The 24,168-nt window shown below is 45.5% G+C and overlaps 1 protein-coding gene across 1 annotated transcript; it reads right to left on the bottom strand.

The window, feature by feature from the left end:
* Positions 1-5,511: 5,511 nt before the first annotated feature.
* Positions 5,512-19,843, bottom strand: T265_12526 (hypothetical protein; the record flags this gene model as incomplete). The annotated part of the gene is made up of 6 exons (XM_009164162.1): positions 5,512-5,696; positions 10,011-10,282; positions 12,769-13,133; positions 18,923-19,081; positions 19,116-19,401; positions 19,436-19,843. Coding segments are annotated over 5 exons (1,203 nt in total), but the record flags the coding sequence as incomplete, so codon positions are not given.
* Between the last annotated feature and the right edge of the window lie 4,325 nt (positions 19,844-24,168).

Here is a 24,168-nt window from a genome sequence, read left to right as displayed (position 1 = left end):
TTAGCTCAACCAATCGTTTTCTAGCTTCGAATACATTCTTCAGTGTTCAGAGGCAACCTGAGTGAATAGTGACAACGGAACCGCAAGGTCGAATTGCACAAGAACGACCGATTTGGATGGTATATGGTTAAAACAAAACAAAAAAGACATACAGCATACAGTTGCGCGCTTCCCGATTGGTCACCTGTGAAGTAGTTCATTCAGCAGTTGTCAGTAGAGAATGAAGGTAGGCACCTGCCAGAATGTACGAGCCACCATCAAGACCCCTGGCTTCCTATTTTTTCTGCTTTTACTCATCTTCTGACGTTCAAATTTCGAAAGTCAGAAGTTAAGGTCAGTGCATTATTCGATACGGCTTCTACGGAGTATATAGCTCATGTTGATTTCAAGTAGATACTCAGAGGCCACATGTATGTCGAACAGTATAAGGTTTCATTTATTGGCTCAGTCGAATGCCTAATTCAAGCTAAATGAGATATGGACAATGTCCACAATATCGGTCGCATTTCAAGGCCAGGACTGTCGCTCATTATGGCTGTGACGAAAATGAGCTAATTGAAGAAGGGAGCGCTGACCAGTTTGTCAGATTAAACGAAAGATTTTAACCAAAAATGCCACAACAAACGGCACACTCACTCGGGCGAAAGTTGGTGGACAAGTTGTTATGTAGTTTCTAGATAATGCTAGATTATTCTAGGGATCCCCCAGGTTGAACGTAAAAACCTTAGGACAAAGTAAAGCGTAGACTATTGAAAGTCGCATCCGAGCAGAAAGCAAAGAGATCCTCTAAGTCAGGTTTGATTGCTGAAAATGTATAAAAGTTGTTTTCCATTAGCCCCATTTATTCTATGAGTACAAATGAGGGAACACCCTCTACTAATTACAACGAAAAGGATTCAAGTGGACAAACCTAAATTTTCCGGCATCGGGGTTGGGGTAAAATTATAATTAGGGATGATGAAAAGAATCACGCTTTTCACTGACACAACTTGGTAAAATATGGACTAAAAGTAAAAAAAACTACCGTGGAAGATCACCCAAATATTTGCGTAACAATTTTGACGGCAATCAAGAAAGTCCCCAGACAGAAAATTTACGAACTTCAGCATCTGCATGCTTGAGGACTGTCTTTTTCTGTTGTTCCGTGGCAAGCAGGTCGGACGGGTGATAACTAAATACGACAAAACTTCGGTTCGTACGGTTCATTTCACTGCCGGGTTGTCCGACACGGATCCCGATGAGCCCCAGCGAAACGTATAGTACCTGATTGAGTATGATCTTGGGGGACTAGAAACAATCATGGACGAACTGAGTAACTCGAAGGCGGAAAGTTCACAAAGTTAAACTAAATGAATGCCAAGAGGCTGTTTTCTGTTTCCTAAGGAGAAGGAGTATCGCATGATCTGGATTGCTTTAATTTCCATTTGGTTTGGACTTGCTCGGTAGCATTGTTCGCCCTATAAGCTCTTTGGCTACTGCTTCCTGAGCTTTGACAGAAATGGTTGACGTTTTCGGAGAATGACGATAGACCATGCGATGGTGTTAGTGAACAAATATACTTCTACCTGCTATTCTACGTTGCACCGGAACAGTAAACCGATAGAGAGTTGTGGGTTTATTATGGATGTTTTACCTATGCTACAATGATGAGGCTTCCACCAATGTTGTATAAGATGACCGGATTCGTGCATCAATGTGCCCACCATTCAATTAACCGGATCTCTACTGAAGTGCTACCTTTTAATGCAAAACACCCGTTGGATGATAATACAACTTTGCTGGCTGTAAACCTCGTATACCGACCTGGCCTTTCGCTCCTCTAACTGCGCATAGATACTGCGCTGTTCTCACGGCCTTCGTAACAATATCTATCACGACTGTGCAGCAACGATGTAACAAATTATCAGTGGTAATCATACCCCCACCCTAAAGGGTTGAATATTATGACACAACAGAGGATGCTGCGATACCAGTGTCTCCCTAGAGAGACCATGTTACGAAAGCGACCACTTCTGCCTAGTCTTCTCGAAGTGCCCACTGAATTTTCGGATGCTCAAGGGTACCCCTCCACTAGAACATCAGTCAGCTCATTGGGACGGCCCCCGCTCGAGGTATCGGATTTAGTTACGCCTGTCTGACGCATAATAAGTCGTTAGAGTTCCCAATGCAAGATTCCTGAACAACATAAGCCAAGCAGATCATATGACTTATGCTGTTTATATTGCCAAGACAGGTGGCTTCAGTCACTGGCTGCACTTGGTAGCTTATCGCTTCCGAGAACATGTAAGTTTACCGGCTATAGTAATGTCATTAACTGGACCGAATAAGTTACACGTATGGCTACTCGCACTGCCACATCGTGAACACGTTTTGCACCTTTTATTGCTGGAGGTCGACCGGTCGACACCGAATCGTCGTTCGAGACGGTGGGAAAAGCAGTCACATCGCTCAAGACAGAGCACATTCGCCCACAGCGCTACCTGGTGGAGTAGCAGTAGAAAAGCACGCTCGTCTGGAGTGTCGGGTTTCCGAGGCTCAAATCACAGAACGGCCAAGGATATGCACCGCTAGCGAGCTGTACTAACAGCAACACCGGAGTTCACGGCTTCCAACTAGAATACTACTGCCGGTACGGAAGAACTGTTCGAAAGAGACGGATGTGAAAATCTTCATCACAGTAACGCCGTAGTGAACATTACCATAAGACACAATTGATCAGAGGTTGACGAATACACTGGGCATTCTTTCGCCTGCTCAGCTTCTGTATTTTAGCTCTGAATGACTGACTACAAATACAGTAGTGCTGATAGTAGGGAACTTGAGACCTGGCTGAATATCTGCTGACGTACATCGACCAAAACCAGACTTATGTGACAGTCGAACGGTTGTTAGGCGAAATATTTGATTTGATAAGACATCTGTTATGCCTGATTATATGCCAGTGTTCCGCCGTTCCATCCGGTTTGAAATACAACTCTTGTCCGATGGGTAGTAAACTTAGGGTGTTACTAGGGCCTAAATGCCCTATTTGTTCGCGGAATCTCGTTAATCGAAGCAGGTAGCCTGCAGCTTTTCTCACGGCCCTATTGCTTCTCATTCAATGTCCCGCCTTCTTTTGAACTTGTTCAGAACGGTATCTACGATAATGTGATGACTGATGACATACTGGTCAGCTGCCACGGACGCAATCCGACAGAGGATAAGATTTCACCACGTCACGCTAGCCGATGAAATGCACAATTGGCGATGAAAACTGTATGAAATCATTGTTGCGCTGATATCCTGGCGTTTTTTTACGTTAATACCATCACATTTGTTGTTTACCTTAAAAATAATCTACTTGATAATCGATCCGATGGGGTCAGCGATTTGCATCGGCGTATGATTGGATGGAACCATTCCGCGATAGACTTTGGTAGAAAGATGGAACCTACCAGCTAAATTGTGCCACCGGGGACATTCAGCATGCACATGGTGCAGCCCATCTCTAGCACTGCGATTCAAGAAAGCGCGGACTAAGACGTAAGCGACCCACGAAGGCGTTTCTAACAAGTGGGAAGTCCTGAGGCTTCATGGATTTCCGATGATGACCGTGACCTTCATATAAATAATAGTTTGCTGCTTTGATCAGTGTTCCGTGATGTTTTTGACTGAAAAAACATCCTCAATCCACCACTCTTTAAGAAACAGTAAGATCTCTTCTCACATCAGTATGATTGTCTGAAGACCTGAAGTTGTCAGTCGGAGGACTAACCACACAGTACTTGCAAGTGTTTTGCGATGTTGACTCAAACAACTGAACAAACCATAACTGGACTCGAACTCCATAGTGCAGCTCGTGATATACCGTGTTACGCGCAAGCAGCAAGATCATCCATGGTACGGAAAGCTCAACTGTCGAGCTCACTGAGCAGTAACAGGAATTCAAACCAGAGGGACTTTTAAAAATACTTGTTCACCATAGCCGGACAGCAATCAACTGTCAGTCCAAATGATGTTGGGCTTTCTCGATCCTTGAAAGTGATCGACCTAGTAAGACTGCTAGTACCAAAATTTCCGACCCCTACTGGAAAGTCCTAATCAAAAGATAGCTCATTTAGCAGATAGGTCCCTGGCCGAAGGAAACCGGGGCATTACACTCATAAATACGGTAAGGAATACCTACAATGACCGATTTTTAACCTTCAACCCTTTCTAGAAAGCGCGAAATCGAAGTAAGATTAAAAAATCCTGGCAAATCCAAATGGCTAACAGTTAACTGAAAAGTATATGTGAATTGGAGGTCACGCGCTCCCGAAAAGTTTTGCAACGCTGTCCCAAGATTTCACTCAGATTCGAGTGAAGTAAGATCTCCGAATGATGCGTTTATTGTTCTTAACTGCAGTAACTTTACACACGAAAGTATCGATCCCTTTCCTACGTGCCGTTGGCTATCCAGCCGCCTTAAGGAGCGGCTTCCTCAGGCTCATTAATCGTGTGAACTACATAGTACTAGTACTCCTGTGATTCACCAGTGGGCACGCGAAACAAGAACGTCGCAATATTTCGGCTCCGTGAGCCCACCACCTGTATCACAGTTAACATCGCCCAGACCCAGGGAACTACGGCTGCTCTTGTTTACGTACTGGTAAAACTTACTGAGCATGGGTGTGGAACACAATAGACAGACCATGCGAAAGCGTCTCCATGACATATTGGCCGAAATGATCACTTGCGCCAGTGAGTGTGCGACACTTCCCGCGGCAGGTGGATATTGCGTGTTCGGCTATTGTGTAGACGCCTGCGGAGCGGACACAGACCTCATACAGGTCGCCATTAACTGTGCGAAAGGTCGTTAAGGTAGCGTCATGGTGATCCTCCCGCCTGAGTCTGTTTGGCAACTTAACGTAAGAGTCTGAAGACGTAACCCCCGCAGGAAATGGCAGTGCAAACACCAACGACGAATGAGATGGAACAACACGAGGTGAATCCAAAATCACTTTCCTGTCCACCTAGGTGAAGCGTGTTACAACCGGACCAAGAAAAAAACAGGAGAGGGAAGGAGCGTGTTTGCGTGCACCATGTGAAACGGTGGTGGGTCGTAATAACTCACTCGATTTGTACAGAGATGGCCATGTAGAAACAAGTCGATTTGGCCAATCGGAAAATGGAAAGACCGGCACATAAGTGGCACCAGCGACTGATTTTCTGACAACTAAACATCTGTGACGGATAGACAAATCCTGAGGTAAACTAATAGCAACCCAGCAAACAAGGGAATGGGAAGCAAACAAGGACGAAAGTACTAGGGTGAGGGTGTGAACATCAGTGAGCAGGATCTGTGTGCAGCAGCGATAGCAGTGACAATTACGTTTACACCTTTAAGTCAATTGGTCTGAACAGGAAATCGGGCATTCAATGAGGAAGCCATGAATGGGATAATAAATGCGATGAAAGTGGAGCGAAGCAAAAGACCAGTAAAGAGCAGCGCGCACCAAAACTAACGACACTAGGAAGGAAATGTTGTTTTCAAATCACTGCAGGAACTGGAGCAGCAACAGGAGTACCTGGCTGGTGAAAATCGCCGCGATGATTTTGTCTGCTGAAGGACCCCCGGGGAGCAGTACCGTTCACGAGACGTTCTCCTCTGTTATCAGATCCAACATGGTTAATTTTAGGTTGATCAGAAGTTGGGCGAGTGGAGTGATCCTCACCACCTGAGATAAGAGAAATGAGAACGAGTGGAAAATGATGAAAATATATAGGCTAAATGTGTTACTCTATGCTATCCAGAAATGATTCCCCTAGCTTTAAGCCAGCCTCCGACGTGATAAGCATGTTATGAAGTGAAATGAACAGATACTGACCGACACTTCATGAGTCGCTAGACTCTAACCTTCATCCAGCCTACATGAAAACCCACCTTTCGTTACCTATCACTGTCAGTATTTCCAGAGTACAAGAAACTCGTGAAAAAGAGATCAACTTCGTGTTGACATCAAAATGCTTGAAAGTCTCGTGGTATAACGGCGAGTGCGAGAAGGCCGTCCCGTTCCGTAGAGGACGGTAGCGGACATGGGTCTTTGGGAGCACCGTATGCTGGCGGCATCATCCAACACTCAAGGTCGACCACCACGTTAAGGTGACAGCTATTGGTCGGGAGATGTGAAAGAAAACTGTGAAGATGGTGTGATTATGGTACCTGGCGCTCACACCCCCCATCGATAGGTTTGATGGTTGCGACTGTTCTGAGATCGTACATCATTTCCTTTGTATGCAATACAGCGATAATCGGATTTCATTTGAATCCGTCTACGAGAATCGAGGTTTGACTATTCGGTTCATCTCAGAGCAATCTACGTCTATTCACTGTCGTAATCTGACGGAGCACTCAAGGAAGCAGCCCTAAAGGGTGTCAAAATGTTTCCTAGAGTTTTATCTAGGGAGTGGATATATGAATGAGTCATTGTCTTTGCATTTTGCAATCGCTTATGAAAAATTCAGTCGCACATGGACATTTTTAACGTCTACATACCTTTTCGATAAAAAGATGAAAAAGTTGCTATGTTGCCTTTCTGGAAGAGTTCGGGTCTTCAACGACCCCTCAGTATTCGCCACAGATGCACGTGAAAAACAGCAGCGAAATGCTTCACCGCTCCCACTTTTTGGACTGTCATATTCCAATTGGTGATACGGATACCTCCATCAGTACCATGTTTTTCAGTCACGAACGGAGTTGTATGACAGTTGGTCTACCATGCAGACACGACCTGGACGCCATTTTGCTTGGTACAGCCCAAAGCACCTTAGGCCCAGGCAAGCCTGTAGTCTCAAGACAACCGAAGGAAAAAACAAACTAATTCAATCGCTTTCCTTCCATTAGACATCTTCGATAGGATGCCAAGGTATGGTCACATGCCACGCGACATTGTCCTGTGTATGATGAATTGAGATCCGGCAGATAGATGGATCAAGAAGTTGCGCATTTATATGAAGTGTTGACTTTGAGCTACCGTAGCGGCAATGACAGAGTGGAAATGCAATTTTTTTCTTGACTCACCTGGCCAGAGTAGTCAGTTTATTGAGCTGTGAAAACACCATCAGTTGCACACCAAGTCAAAAATACCTATCACAATGGCGTCGCCACATCGATTGTGGCTGTCAAGTGACAACCACTGTACGACAAGTACAAGGTTCCTACAGCTGACAACGACGATGATGGCAACACAGGAATGTCAATCTTACTGTTTACAGCAGTAGCGTAATACTTTGCCAGAGTCAAACTACATCGTCATCATCATCATCGACAGCATGAGGTGTTCAACACCGATGCCTCAACGCCGTACTTCAAACTACACGTTCTAAGAGGCATAGTCACAAATGAATCCATGTTTTTGACTAGGCAATGAACAGAGAAAATTGGCGCACTTGTGTCACAAAGGCTGCCACACTCATTTAGGGACTATAGAAAGGAGGGTCAAGGTATATGCTTTGATGGACGTCGACTTAACCTGACAAGAGCAGTTCACTCAACTGATTCGTCGGTCAATGGCCTTTGTGATATGTTCACATCGTCCTATGTACGGTCGAATAAGCTCGGGCAGACAGATCGGCCAAGTAGTATCCCAATACGCTTGTGCAAGTGGCTTTGCAAATGATTATGCATGAAGGTAATGATGCTCAGTCATCAGGTCAACTGATTAGTCTGTAAACTGAGTTCGCAATATCCATAGAATCCCTAGACAGACTGAGGCCGTAACTAATCCTTCCTCGGCACATATACTGATGTTTCCGAGGCGGACATCAATCAACTCTAGCTTAAATTTTGAGACCCATAATGGCTATTCGCGGTCGAGCCGTCGCTAACAAAGGGCCAGGTTAAACCCCAAATTCGACCGAAATTATAACACATGATCTTTGAATTTTTGTGAACTGCTTAGTAAGACAAACTAGTTATGGAAAATGAGGTTGGTCAGGCCAATCAAAAGTGATGTTTATACTTTTCTGAATATGTAGAAGCGACCTGGGTAAACTCAAGACTGCGGCACAGAGAGGCAAGCCAGAATTGAATCAATCCCTATTACTGGTGGTATGACTTGAAGTCTGGCAACTGCTCTAAAAAGCCTGGACTCCGCCAACAATGAGCCCACCTGCACCAAAGTGACTTACTTTGGCTAACTCATCAACGCTGAGTAATTCAATCATGCAGAATACATCACTGAGATTCCATCCCGCTATTACCATAAGTACCTTTCACGTGACCTTAAAAATAAGCAGCTATTTGGTATTACTGGTTGTTGATCAGATAGCTGTTGATCTGTTTGCCGAGCTTGGCAATCGGCTTGCAAACGTTTCGTCACCACACGACGGCACATCGTCAGTGCGCAGTTGGGTGGGTACTTTTTCCTTGGCTGCGTGTGGTTATATAGCAGTCAAAGGCTATCTGTTATCTTCTGACGTGATTGGCTACCTGAGGTGTAACGAGTTTAGTGAGTCTATTGGTCCGTTTGTGATCTTTGTTGCGTTGTGGTCTGTGTTCCTTTGTGTTGATTGGTTATCCCAACGGTTTCTGATTTTAGTAGCTTGTTCTCTCTGGCCTTGATTCGCATTGCGTTGTGGTCTGCCGTTCTCGAGTTTGATTGGTTGCTTTTATCGCCCTATTTCCTCCACCGTGGAGGTTAGGCCACCAGAAGTGATACCCTCAGTCTTCGCAAGGACCCGACTGTCACAAAAATTTAATCATATTACCAACCCCGCTAATCTCACTACCAACACACCACGGTATACCCACGTTGTCACTTGCTTTAGCGGAACTTCCGTCACTCGCTAGTTATGAGCTTGCAAGAAGGGCTTCTCCAACCACTGTGTAATAAAGACTTCGGTGAATCAATGGGTTAAATGAAATATTCATTCCAAAACATCATAAATTTAAGAGTTATTTTCCACCAGCTATCGTTTCCAAGCTCGTTTTGCGAAAACATTACTGAGATCCCAGAAGTTTTCTTTTACCCTCACCGGTAGGTCATGTGGGCAGAGTATCCGGATGGCAAGCTAGCTGACACTGTGTAAGGTGACAAAATTGTTTCCCATCATCAACGGTTCGGAAAGATCAACAAACCTCGTCACATGTGCTTTACACCGGCAGTTTGCTACAAGAATGGGACCATAATATCCCGGCTCTCTGCAAAATTGGTTATCTGCTCGCAACTACCTACTTTATAGATTTTATGTACTTTTTTTCGTACTAGGGTTGTGGACGCACATACTGTGAACAAAACCACTCTCCTTCTCTCGTGTCTCGATTTTGGCACCTAGAAGACCTTAGGCAGTCGGACAAAAATAAAAAAAATCGTTCAGTTGTAGCACCCTTTCGGTGCCTAACTGTCATGCCACCCGAAGGTTGCACGAGGGCTGGGATACTGCCAGGTTGCCCAAGCCTAGACAGGGAAAGTCGAGAGTCAGAAGTCGGGTTTGAACCACGGACCTTCCAACCACTACTTTCGCGCTCTAACCACTTCGGCCGTCTCGCCCCCAGTCGGTCAAACATAAGGCTTCTAGAGCTCGGGTACAATCAGCATATTAGGGGGTCTTTGTGCAGCACATCCAGTCAGAGTCAAGTTGGAAGGGGAGATTCATCTGAGATTCACGTGAGTTTTCCGTCAAAATAAAATTAGCTTGTAAAAGTGCTCTCGCAAACTGCGTACGAGGTTCAAGTAGAACATAAAGTTGACGGGAATTGCCCATATTAGATGAACAGCGAGGCTAGTCGTACTCTATCGACGAGTCCCCAGTAATCCAATGGCCAGTGCACTCCGTCAAGAGTATATTGTGAACATTTCAGACATATTCATGATCATCAGGAAGTCATTTTGGTAGTCCCTGTGAGTATGCTTTCTAAGGGGAAACAGGTGTCCACAGAAGATTAGCTAGTAACTTGGTCCAGTCTAACGTGTGCGTACTGCCACCGGTAACAACATGGAGACACAAACAAACAGGCCACGAATTCAGATGGACGAATTCTGGGGACTAACCATGCTTCGAAAGTGCACTGTTATTCTTAGCTTGCACGTGTTGTGGACGACGTTGACGAGGCTTCGAGGTCTGGCGCCCGGATTCTTCCAGGTTTTCGGTGGACGCTGGTTCGTTTGTACGCACATCTTCGTAGGTCTCCGTTTGCGGGATGGTGGAGTCCCCGTTGCTCAGAGTACCTTGATTTGACGATGGCGGAGGTCTACGTCGACTACGTTGGGAAGAGCGGCCACCTTTTTGTCGTACTCCAGTAGCCGATGTGACATCACCAGACCTATAAGATGGAGCAGCGAAAATGCTATTACTATGGGGAAATGTGGTTATTTGCGTAATGAACTAGGCAAAGACCGTTTGCCTCTTGAGGGTCACCATACTTCGAGGATTTCAAAGTGCAGTTCCCTTAACCTGCAGGGAAAAATGGATCTAGATTACCGCGTTCGCATCACGAAGCCACTCACGATTAAGCTTGTGATTACTGACAGACTGGGAGGCATTGGACGTTGAATCCAAGGAAAACATTGAAAATGACACCCTAATTCATGTGCGGAAGCGCCTTTAGTGACTGGTTTGTCTCATTTCCAGGTCCATGGCTGAAGGGTCAGCAACAGCCAACGCAGCCGAATTTTGTCACCAATTAATGACCTGATCGTTTTTTCCCTGGACACGATTCTGCAGAGGGCTCCACACAAACATACGAGGCTTATGGTGGGGCCTGCAGAATATCAGCGACCTACCTATTGTGTGTCAACTACCCTGAAGGACAATCAGCGTACTTCAGCACTACTGGCTCAATGTTTTCACCGGGCCTGGTCAATTTTCTGAACACACCAATGACTAAACACTGAGGTTTTCAACGTCTTCAGTTTGAAGTGACCAGGTTTCTGATACATACGGCAGTACGCAGCTTACCGTAATACTGTAAACTCGACTTCCGATAAATAAATTATGAAGCCTATGGCGGAGATGCCTAGATTGACAAATACTTCTCTGACCATCCTCATTTGGATGGCAATATCGTTGTTAGTTAGAATACCGGGAGAAAGGCAGCTACTCAAACAAACTACCACTCCGACTGATTCACCGAAACACTGGGTAGTCAGGCTTGCAGTCGCACTTCACACCTCGCACACAGGAGACACAAACCAAACGACGAGATTGTTAAATACCGTTTACATTTCAACGAATCTAAATCCAAATGACCAGTTATTTCTATTTCATGGAAATCCCAAATGATAGCTACAGCTATAAGATGGAGCAGCGAAAATGCTATTACTATGGGGAAATGTGGTTATTTGCGTAATGAACTAGGCAAAGACCGTTTGCCTCTTGAGGGTCACCATACTTCGAGGATTTCAAAGTGCAGTTCCCTTAACCTGCAGGGAAAAATGGATCTAGATTACCGCGTTCGCATCACGAAGCCACTCACGATTAAGCTTGTGATTACTGACAGACTGGGAGGCATTGGACGTTGAATCCAAGGAAAACATTGAAAATGACACCCTAATTCATGTGCGGAAGCGCCTTTAGTGACTGGTTTGTCTCATTTCCAGGTCCATGGCTGAAGGGTCAGCAACAGCCAACGCAGCCGAATTTTGTCACCAATTAATGACCTGATCGTTTTTTCCCTGGACACGATTCTGCAGAGGGCTCCACACAAACATACGAGGCTTATGGTGGGGCCTGCAGAATATCAGCGACCTACCTATTGTGTGTCAACTACCCTGAAGGACAATCAGCGTACTTCAGCACTACTGGCTCAATGTTTTCACCGGGCCTGGTCAATTTTCTGAACACACCAATGACTAAACACTGAGGTTTTCAACGTCTTCAGTTTGAAGTGACCAGGTTTCTGATACATACGGCAGTACGCAGCTTACCGTAATACTGTAAACTCGACTTCCGATAAATAAATTATGAAGCCTATGGCGGAGATGCCTAGATTGACAAATACTTCTCTGACCATCCTCATTTGGATGGCAATATCGTTCTTAGTTAGAATACCGGGAGAAAGGCAGCTACTCAAACAAACTACCACTCCGACTGATTCACCGAAACACTGGGTAGTCAGGCTTGCAGTCGCACTTCACACCTCGCACACAGGAGACACAAACCAAACGACGAGATTGTTAAATACCGTTTACATTTCAACGAATCTAAATCCAAATGACCAGTTATTTCTATTTCATGGAAATCCCAAATGATAGCTACAGTAAGTGTGAGTCGGTTATACAAACAATATAATAATAATAATAATAATAATAATAATAATAATAATAAAGTAATATGAAGACGTGAAATGACTCCAGGTGAATAACAACCCGAACCTTATCTTCTGATAAGTTAGGCACCGAAAGGGTGCTACAGCTGAATGGCCTTCTCTTATCATTGGTCTCCTTGGAACATATGCAAAAGTATTAGACATCTGGCAAGCTCTCTCCAAGATGAAGTAAAATATTCTATTGCATGCCACAAAATTGGCCCAGATACGGCTGGAATTCCACTTAGTGCATGAAGCGTAGACACTACTCATTGATATTCGTATTAAATTGAAGACTCACACAAGCATTGTTGTATCTCCCAAATGTTTTCTCCAAGGAGGGATACACAGTGAAATGATCTGTGAAGCATGAAACTCGATGGTGGCGAAATTGCACAAAAGTACGGGACCATACGAAGAGACGGACTTGAAAAAATTGTAAATAACGACCCGCATGAAATCAACTATTTAGATTTAAGAAGACAGCTGAAAGAGAAACTTACCCCTCGGCCTCTTCCGCAGGAAAATGATTTTCTGGTTCTGCGTCCTTTTTAGCAGGAAGAGTCGGGGGATTTTTCACCCCCCTCAACCGATCTAGGTCTTGCAGACTCGCCACATGAAATTCCAAAAACATTCGCGCGTCCCGTATCGCTTGGCTGGTCCCAGTCAAGTGGAAAGCAACAAAATTCTCCATTTTCTCTTCCGGCATATCGCATATTTTCAGTCCACTAAGCCCCACACAATCGACAATGTGTTGTATGTGCCGTTGTCCGGAACCAACAATGGGACCAACATACGTGCGAGGAACTGGAATCACTTCCGTGGTGTAGTCTAGTAAAGCCCTGGCTTGCAAAACTGCTTCTTTGGACTGACGGGAAAAAATGAGTGGTACAGACCAAATGCGATAGATTGTGGGCAAATCCTACGCTGCATATAAGCTTTCAGGAAACGAAGAGAATCAGGGCTGACAAACCCAAGAGTGATTTTATAAGATAACTACGAATCCGGAGGCAGATAAAACGATGACACTTGGATAGCTGTAAGCAATTAAGCTGAAGCCTCAGCTCGGATGTTGACTGATATACAAAGCGCAACACACAATGGCAGCCGCAAGTAAGTGATAAGAGCGGGTATCGTCACCTTGGTTGCTGATATAAATACCCAGCTTAGATGACTAAGTCTAAAGGAAGCAAGGTTGAGTGGTAGATCCAGGGTCGATGAGCTTCAATGGGTTTTAGTAGCTCTGGCTGAAAAGTTGCTGAAGACTCAGTCACTCCAACGACGAAGATTGTTCGGAGGACCAATGGAAGAAATTGAAAGATCCAGTACTTGGAAGGGGGTTGTTGTACCGCGGGTACGAATACCGGTAACAAGCAGCTTTGGATTTACGTCCCCAGCGGTCGTTAACATCCGACATCGTACCAGCAGACAAGCGTTGGAGAGTCCGTTCTGTGAAACCCCTGGGTCTACGAGCTTCCCACGGGAGCGAGATAGCTCAGTGATGAGAGCGCGAACTTACTGACTGGGAGGTCCGTGGTTCGAACCCGACCTCCACTTCTCGAACTCCCTTGTCTAGGCTTGAGCAACCTAGAAGCATCCTAGCCCCCGTACTTCCCTCGGGTGGTATGACAGCGAGGCACCGAAAGGGGGTTACAGCTGAACGATTATTATTATTATTACGAGCGTCTCAGTGGCTAGGCGAGTTGTGCATGTTCTGCGCAAACCTTAAAAGCACGAGGGAGGGAAGTAAAGGACAGTTGCAAGGTTAGAGAATACACAGGTAGTTCAGAGACCAGCAGACAGTGATGGATCTTTATCACCATTAAGTGTTGGCCATGTTAATGTGGGGTTGATTGGAGGCACCACGTCGCCAGACAACTTCCGCGGTTCCGAAAATTCATAATGCAAACGAATAGTTTGTGGTCACTACGCAGATATAGTATACGCTCTCCATCGCCCGTACGTCTCGTGTCTACTCCAAATAGACCGCCTAATTGAGGCTCAGCAGCACTAGCCTACCTACCTACGCTTTCATGTCACAAGCGACCGCAACGACGTGATATTTGGTGGGACAGTAAAGCACCACCGTTGGAACACTGATGCTGTGCTGTCGATTAACACGACCAAAAAACACCTAGGGAATCAGAGATGTTGTCTTTTACAGACTCAAAGATAATCCTTTGGGGAGATTTTTACGGACGCTACCAAACGAACCGCAAACAGATGACTGTCAACTGGTATCCAACCAAGTAGATGCCTGTGCTCAGTGGCCCAACATCATGGTTGTACGAGGACTGGAATATTGTCACAGCGCCTAGATCTAGACAGGGCCTTTAAAGGTCTGTCGACATACTGCTACAGCAACGCAAGTTGTTAGGGAACAAGTCACCATGCCTACTGCAATCATTAACTTGGAGGACTACGATACCATGTTAGTCAGACGTCTATCCACTGACCAACCTAGTACAAGGAACTCTGAAGGTTTCGAAGTAAAGTCTCCCAGTACAATTCAGCGGGTCAATAAGATGCACAAACTACCACACAATGAAAAAGTCATCTTGCCACGACGATCCTGTGATCTCAACTGCACCGGGAAACCGTGCGGTGCAAACAATGCCACTGAAACCAGGTCGACTAAAGCACTTCCAGTCCTATGACTGAGGAGAATTTCCATACCAAAGATACAACGAGCAGTTGCATCAGGGTAACCAAATTCCAGAAGTGAAATATGGAATATCTGGGCTCGTCCCAATCGGTTTGAGGTGTACGATCGAAGTGGAGTCTTGCATGGGGTTTCGGAGATAACACAAATCGACGGAAAAGTTGGGTAAAATTTAAGCAAGAGATACCTGTCATCTAGTTTGAAAGTAAATTACATCGAAAACGTCAGTGTAGATCAGGGGAGGTATTTCGGTTTGCTTTGCTAAGTGGCAGTCTACACACGGAACAATGGTTAGAGGACTGGCAGATGGGTTGAACATAAATAACCAGTTAAAAGGTGAGAAAACATGAGAATGAAGGCCTGAAAACGAAGAGCTGCAAGAACGGACTCTACTTCCATTTGCCAAGCCGAGGAAGAGGGTTTTGCTAGAGATGCCCCGTCTTGAATGAAAAGTGACCCCCAATGTAGTAGGGATCCAGCCAGAACCAATGATTCAATATTCTCAACCCCTTGTTTGTGGAAGACCTGTCTAGCCATAGGGCGCGGGATGTTACAGTGCACGGAAGACATTTGTAGACTCGTCAGACCCTTGGTTCATTTTAGTAGTATTTCGACCGTACGGGGTTAATTCGCTGTGCGGATTTTAACGTTGGCTTTTTCAAACCGTCGTACCTCTGGGGAAGGTAGCATCACTGCTTCCATAAATATGAATAAGAGACACCACATCACATCGCAGAAGACAGTACAACTTCAACTCCATGGCCCTGGCACTACAATTGCTCGTGGTCAGGAGGCTAACTGTTCTTTGTCTGACTGCTCCCCTTTAACCCTTCCGGCGTAATTAGGTCATGTGGAAAGAAGTTCTACGCAGTGTAGCCCGCGGGACCGTAGAGGAACCCCAATCTGGCAACTACGTCGTAGCAGTTTGTCGTCGGAACTATGAGCTTTTGGTCGTATTGATGCCTAGTGTAAAGTTGATTAAGTCGGATGGCCTGGTTATTGTCAACTCGTTCATTATATGAACCTCAACTTCATTGTTTGCATATTCTCGATAGAATTCCAGCCAACCAAATCCGATAATGTTGAGCACGTCGTACCTTGGGGAAGGTAGCATCACTGCTTCCATAAATATGAATAAGAGACACCACATCACATCGCAGAAGACAGTACAACTTCAACTCCATGGCCCTGGCACTACAATTGCTCGTGGTCAGGAGGCTAACTGTTCTTTGTCTGACTGCTCCCCTTTAACCCTTCCGGCGTAATTAGGTCATGTGGAAAGAAGTTCTACGCAGTGTAGCCCGCGGGACCGTAGAGGAACCCCAATCTGGCAACTACGTCGTAGCAGTTTGTCGTCGGAACTATGAGCTTTTGGTCGTATTGATGCCTAGTGTAAAGTTGATTAAGTCGGATGGCCTGGTTATTGTCAACTCGTTCATTATATGAACCTCAACTTCATTGTTTGCATATTCTCGATAGAATTCCAGCCAACCAAATCCGATAATGTTGAGCAATAAAGATTTTGGAGGCGTAAAGTTAACTGCTCCTGTATCATACTTGAAGAAAGCTCATAACCGATCGCGCAAGTTGTATCTCACAGAAGGAAAGGCGACTTAGAGAAGCTTATCACCAACAACCAACGGCCACAACGGCCTCTAGGTAAAAGGATTTTCGCACTTACGATGGAGACATACTGGTTGAGAATGGATGATGCACAATGCATAACTGAAGTCGATTCTCATTATCTGCACGACGGACCTCAACTCCCAGTCAACAGCTCCGGGTTCAGTTGGCAAACCCGCCCGGATGAATTTGAATAGCCGGATTACTCGTAAGAGATTTCCATGAAAGTCATTTTTCCCAATTTCCGAGGAAAAATCAACCAGCTGGCACAAAAATACCGACGACGGTGACTAGACCCTGTCCACTCATACCAGCGTCCTCGATAGGCGACCTTCTTGACACTGACCATCGCCAAGGACAAACCACAGCAAATTATTCAAACAACCCCCTTCATCACGGCCGAAGTGACAGAAAGATATTGAAGCTCATCAACACCATCGCTGACAGCAACACCAGAGAACAGTATCCCAGCCCACCATGACACTTACAACTAACAATATTCTCAAACCCCATTGGCCGCCACGTGGTCACTAGCCGAGTCGACTTGCTGCATGCAGCAAGGCATGTTGATGATTCCTCTCTTCTTACACTTTCACGTATCCCCTCTCCCACGCTACCCGATCCCAGTTCGAATACTCTCTCGCATGGTACCAGCAATACGACTGACCGTTTTGTTCGGCATGCAACCCGCCCAGCTGCAGTTTCTGTGTCCGACTACAGTAAATATCCCTGAGCACCTTTAAATGCGTTTCAAACTTCACTTTAAATTCGTGCCGGTCACATGCCATTCCTTTGCAGTCGGGATTTCAAAAAGGCGAAAGTCGCTTAACAATGTGATGCGCATCAACGACAGTCCTGAATCCAAATAGACCACATAGGAGTCACTTACTGGTGGCGAGGGTCGATTACCTGCCCGCCGCTCCTTCTGGAATATCAGCGTGGACTCAGACCATGCCTTTGTGGGCTGCTGCATTTCACTGCGTTTTTTCAGGTCTGTGCAAAACGTGCACACCTCGCTTAGCCATCGAGAAGCTAGTGGGTCTAACAACCAAACGAAACTTTCAGAACCTGCCCCTCGAACGCCTACCGGACGGTCCGATGCCGAACATCACCGGTCACTGAGTACATACTTCTGGAGCTACTCCTGAGTAGCTGGAACTTCCGATCCAACCAAGCCAACACCATGGGAATATTGGGACAGTAGCTTTCTTGGAAGCCCGGCGATAGATTCCAACTGGCCGCAACCACTCAACAAGATGCACTATCCAACATCAGGTAAAACTGAGTGTCCGTGCAAGAGAAGTTCGGTGGACCCGAAAGGCCGAATGGGAAAAGCAGAAAAGGTTGCAAATGGCCGTAGGCTGTTCCATTTAATCCGGTCGATTGGTCCTCGGAAGCCCCTTGTCAGCGAAAATATCAGGTACCAGAATGACTGATATCCAGCAAAGAAAGTTCGGACTACTGGGCACAACATTTCGAAAAACAAATCAGCTGACCACCTAGTACCTCCAATCCACCCTTCAATAGAAAGGTAGATTGTGAACATGGAAATCCTTTCAGTTCCAGAAGTTTCCGAGTGTATGTCCCTACTCAAGCGTCATCGTGCTTCTGGCACTGACGACTTTCCACTTGCTCCATTCAAGGGTGGCTTTGAATCCGTCAGCCTGTGCCTATCTAGCTCATTTGGGTATATCTGGGAGAAAGGTACCGTTCCAGATAACTGGAGTCGATAATAGTGCCCATTTTCAAAGTCGTACTCGCAGTGAATGTACTGACCACCAAGTAGTCAGCGATTATAATAAATAAGGCGATTATGCATAGTTCCGCACTACACAATAAACCACTTGTCATCTCGGTTGACGAAAAGTTTGCAACCCAATGGTCACGCTCAATGACCAACTCATTTGAGTGTATATCCGTTGCTGGAATGCTTATTGATGTTACAGGCCAAAGTATCAGAATATCAGCTGCCTCCTGGAGATCCAAGCATCTAGCTCTAGTACACGTCAGGTCCAAGTGATGCTTTTACCCCGATTTCATTGCTGACATGCTTCGGTATAGATCGCAATTGCGCGTAAGGACAGAAACAATCTCACGACCGTCTTCTTCGCAGCAACGATCCCCACACTGCAGTCCACTCCTGCAGAGACCATCGTAAAATAGATTAAGTGATAATAGATACAGCACAGGCAATGCATTACCGCCTCCACTGCTTGATATGACTCGCATTCACACCTACCAAAGTCTGACGCCTCCTAGTCTGTTGCCTGGCAGTACGGGAGACAGCAGACTAAGTGGAAACCCACGGTGAAGCAAAACGTGCCAAAAAGGGTAGGAAATGCGGTGCATGCGAAGACCGAGTGAAAACTCACCTTCCCAGATATCTGAAATGTCCAAGTGGATCTGTTTAGCTTGATGGAAAACACACCCTCGATATTGCTGGCTCGTCGTATATTTGATCCCTGAAACCCGATAGCATAAGGTATAAGATGTTCGGGAACGTAGACCTCCTCGATGAATGGAGCGGCAATCTGAAAGATTAACGAACATTAAAAAAATGTTTACCTGGCTGACTCGCGAAGCTTCCAGCTTACGTGACAACTCTTCCGTTTGTTGCAAAATCAAAACCTTCTGGCGCAGCATATCGATGAACGTATTATCTATCACGGCAGCCCTTTTCACTGTGGAAACATCCGGTGAAATGACGAGCAAACGAGCCTTTAGTTCGTAGGTTTCATCATCTTGATCTTTCACAGGCGTCTCGGGCTGGAGAGCTTCCGGAGCCATGCATACCAAAACCGGTAAGCCACACCGGCGCGCGAAATGCTGATAGTTTGCTGGTTCTCTGCAGCTTAGGAATGGGTTAGTACACGAACAACAACCTACTAGTTGACCAGAGAATCTGGGATGTCTATAGCATGCATATGGAAACTGGAGGCAGTGAAATTAGATTGATGACTACGCGGCCGAAGCTGGTGCTTTTCAACAATGTCTGTTTTCTCGATGGATAATGGGAGAGGAATGCTTATCCGACCGTTTAAAACCTCCACCTTCGTAGTAGAGTGTTTTGCGGGTACCGGGTCTGTTGTAAACGTCGACAACAACTCCACTATCACAAAACCTCCGCCCACTTTCTTTACACGCCCGGGCCACCAGGCTGAAAGCCTAGAAACTAAGGCCGAGTCATCTCCATCAGTCGATTCTGTTGGAACGGCACATGGAATGAGCACATCGACCTCTTGACCCTGTACGGGATCGTACGGGAAGCTGGCCAGCTCAGGCGGAAGCCGCATTGCTGATGGGGGTAAGGTAACTTCAGACACATGGTTGTTGTTCGACAGATCCAGTAAGTGAACCTGGAACTCGCTTAAGGAAGTAAGTCCACCTATGATTCCCTAGAAATTGTATTATATCGCGAAGTATGAAGTACCGGATAGAATTCTCCATATGATCCCTCTACTTCCACGGGTATTCCAACGTCCATTTTCGGCGGGGCGGATGGTCTTAGGGCACGAGGAGCTGCGCACTGCGTTGATTGGACAACCAAAACGAACTTTTGATGAATTAAAATAAACTAGGATAACAAAAAGATCGAAATGGGCCAAGTACAATGCCTGTATAGTTTATGCGTTATTGCTAAAAGCTATGACAACTTTGGGGGGAATTGTTCGTGGGATGGCATTGCGGGCAATTCAATTTTTCATACAACTATCTGGCTGTCATTGCCCCTAAGCCTCACAATGCCTTTGGCTACAAATCCTTGTGAGATTAAGGAAACTTTTTAGCCTAAACGATGCGTTTTGTTGTGTATGCCCTGTGTGTCCCCAAACCAAAGACCACCCTGATGTACTTTCTTTTTCTCCAGCTTACCAAATTACATTGTCCACTGAGGGGAGACTTTCCCAGCTTCGTTGGGACGACAGGATGCCTAGATGGTTCGAAAAAGTTTAGGCTGGCTTCCAAATTCAACTTCCTGTTTGTTTACTTCATCAGGGATTAGTAGAGGACTTCGAAAGTTCTACTCCATTGAGCGAAAACTGCTCGCCGGCTGTGCTTTTTCTCAGAAGTGCGCACAATCTTCCTCAGAGAGTTCCGCTCAAAATAAAGGAATACTTTAATAGGGTTTGTCTCGTTCGATAGTACACACCACAAGCCCTAAATCTACCTAACGACTCCCACTTTCACTAAAGTTTGTTTAAACTTATTCGATGTCCGGAAATTTGGTTTTCATAGTCTGTCAAGGCCCCATGCGACTGACGTCGCCCAGTATTCGCACATTAGAATTGAATTTTTGACAGCTATGACGTGTCTGATTGATTAAAGGATCGGGCAATTAAGTTCAGAATACAAGTTCAAACTTTTGAGCACCGTCTAGGCATCCCCGGGTCACAACGATGCTTGGAAATTATTTCACCATACTTTTCTGACAGGATTATGATTGGATAATGAAATTTGGTGAGCTGCAGAAATATGAAAGTGGATTAGTATGGATTTCTGTTTGAGCACATATGCGACAAAATGCAGCATTTGGGGGGACACGTTTTACTATAGTCGTAAAGGTTTTGAAGCTAAGAGCATTGGGCTGCTAATAGGCCCTGCGACTGATAGCACTGAGCAGAGAAAATAAGTCCTTGCAAGCTGTGTTATTTATCGAGGCACCATATTGTAAATGCAAAGGTCTGTGCTTAGTGTGCTCTCTTTAACTTCCTGGCACTGGCAGCTTGTTTGATTAGTCGATTTTTCCAGGCCCATAAATACTTCTCTTTGAAGCGAACAATCGAACGAAACGAACGAAACAGCAAAACGAACTTCGTAAATGTGATTTGCTCAAAAAGAAAGTGTCCAGGTGGTCATTGTCCAGCCGGAATGTGTAGATTTTTTATAGGCTGTAATTATCTTGTTGTCCAGTCTTCTCTCGAGGTTTGCTCCTCTGTAATGATTTTCATGTAATGTTACTTCTCCGTGCCTACTAGGAGGCACAGTAGAGTGTTGACTCGGCTGTGGAAGTGTTGTTCATAGCAATCATAACCACAGAGACGCGCACCAACCTCTGGTTATTTGCAGGATGGTGCAAGAGTATAAGGTGTTTAATATATAACTCTTTCCCGCTGGATGCAAACAAATTACTACGGGATTGGAAAGTTGTCACGGACCGTACAAGACCTGACTTCATGTGACCGCAGATGACCAACTCCATGAAATCGCCCTGGGCGTGGTAAATCGTGGTTACCAGCAGTAATAGTACCGTTTACAAGTGGCGCTAAATTACATGTATTCTGTAACCAGTACCGTGGAAACCTAACCTGAACGGGAGTTTTAGGTATGTTGTGTAAACCGAGTCTGCATTGTTTGTGCATTGTCGATAAACGGGACCAGGTTGTGCACGGATGAAGTGCGACACGGAGCCCGCGATGGGCATTCAATTTGTGATCTTTAAATTAGGTGGCTGAGGCCATACAGCTAAGTGGTCTTTGATCAAGTGCCAAAACACCATGTGGCGCTTGGTTGGTGATGTCCTACGAGCCGTGGGTTTGCAGCCTGTGTCACCCATAGCATGCAGCTGAGGCGGTTTAGCTCCGCCTAACGCGAGGCTTGAGGATTGCGGTATGCGGTCAATAACCAGGTCGCATTCAGCCAGCAAGGAAGAGTCGATGCAGCGGGATAAAATTTAGTAACTCAAGGTAAATCAAGGTAAATTAAGGTTATATTGGTCTAAAAAGCATTTTGCTTTACAATGACCAAAGGATATTGGTGTGTGTGTATGTATACAGATAAACGGAATGATATGACATATATGTTCTATTGTTTGTAATCTGCATGTCAAATGTTGATGAGGGAAGTTGGGTAAGATCTTATGTATTCGTCAAGCGAATGTTTGAAAGTCTCGAGGTTACCACAATCCACAACAGATGTTGGTAGTTTGTTCCACGTGAGGGATACGCGGACTGAAAAAAAGTAGCGCCGACAGTTAATGCGGGAACATGGAATGTCAACGGCCAATGGATTCCGTCGGGTCTGTCGGGCCAAATTAACTGTGAACAAATGTTTTAAAGGGTGATTAGGGGTGTTTATTATTAACTGTTGGTCTTTGTGGATATAAGTGTTCCGGTGGGAAAGTGAAACGCCTTCGATGTCGCGTGTCGTTTTTGACACAGTCAAGTGTTCATGAGCTGCTACATTCCAAGAGGCATCACAAAAAGAAAAAAACGAGAAAATTTCGTGGTGCTATGGGCCCGATTGCTAGAAGGTGAATTCCGCTTGTTGATCTCTTCGGTCTCAATGGCTGCCAATATCTTGCATCGCAAAAACACAATGACTGCTGCACTAAATCGTTCGTGTCATCCAGACCGCATGAGATTATAGGGGAAACGTAAGATACAAGTAAATGACCTACCAGTCTGTGGATGGTTTTCCAAACAGGTACACCCCAACCATCATCCCAGGATGCAATAGTATACCATAGCGGTGTGTACAAAAATCTCTGATGTGCATGTGACCTGTCTTCGTTTGTAAAGCTAGACTGAGCAATTTCCGCCATACGGTGACCGCCCATTTAAATGGTTTCATAAAGTTTGCATAAGGACAGGCCACCAAAGTCCCGTTTACTGAATTCAAACATGAAAGAAACCATTTGCAAGCTTTTCGCTTCCTTCCGCAACTATCAATCTGATATCATTTGTGCACTCCTGACGGTAAGCCCCCCTTTCGCTAAAAATTTTTAGTTAGGGGGTCGACGATCTGTGGTCCGAAATTTGACGAAGAATGCAGCACCATCTGCACAACGTATTTTCCCCCAATAACTTCCCCACGCATGTTTGAAGTAGCTTCCCATGTTTACCCGACCGGGAGTTGTCCTTGTCATTTGGCGGTTTTCGCCCACCAGGATGACATAAATGAAGTGTCCAGTACTTCCCCTTGAACCTTCAGATATGAGTAGTAACCCTGTCAACTCGAGGTCTCATAGAAAGGCACCTTGAATAAGGTTGAGCTGGGTCATAGATGCAGTGTGTGCAACCAACCAGTGTAGGTATTACCACATATCATCCTGTGGAAGTGCACGCTTTTGTGTTGAAAGCTTACCGCGTTCCCTCCATGTGGTAATCGAGTCAGCGGTAAAATGCTAGTCAGCCTAACTTTAACCAAACAAAACTTAAGTATCAGATTGTTTTGAAGTTGAAGGTGGGTTGTGTGTATCAAGGATCATCAGACGTGCTCCATAGTCGAAGCACGTCAAAAGCAACGACTACCTTCGCAGTAGCTCGGTGGACACGACCAATGAGGGTGACACCCGTTTTCCCCCTTAATCGAACAGCCCCGTTTGCGTTTTAGAACTGTAGGATGCAGGTTTCACAGAATTCTCTGGAGTACATGCGAATAAGACCTGGAAAGACAACCGAGGGGGGAAAGAATTCATTTTGGGCCGATTAAAAGGGCAGTTCCATGGCAAACTTAAATGCTCCGTGTTCTTCTGCCCAAAGTCAGCGGCCTCCTTATTTAGACAGTTTCGTGTGTCTTATTTGGCCGGGATCGCCCCTGCATCGTTGTCGCATCGAAACCAAGCTTGCCAACTATCGGCGTGGCCAGCTCCAAGTGCGTATGAAATTCCCTTTTGAGGGTT

This window comes from Opisthorchis viverrini (assembly GCF_000715545.1).
Source record: "Opisthorchis viverrini unplaced genomic scaffold opera_v5_3, whole genome shotgun sequence".
NCBI classification, from domain to species: Eukaryota; Metazoa; Platyhelminthes; class Trematoda; order Opisthorchiida; family Opisthorchiidae; genus Opisthorchis; species Opisthorchis viverrini.
This window is presented reverse-complemented; position numbering and strand designations above follow the sequence as displayed.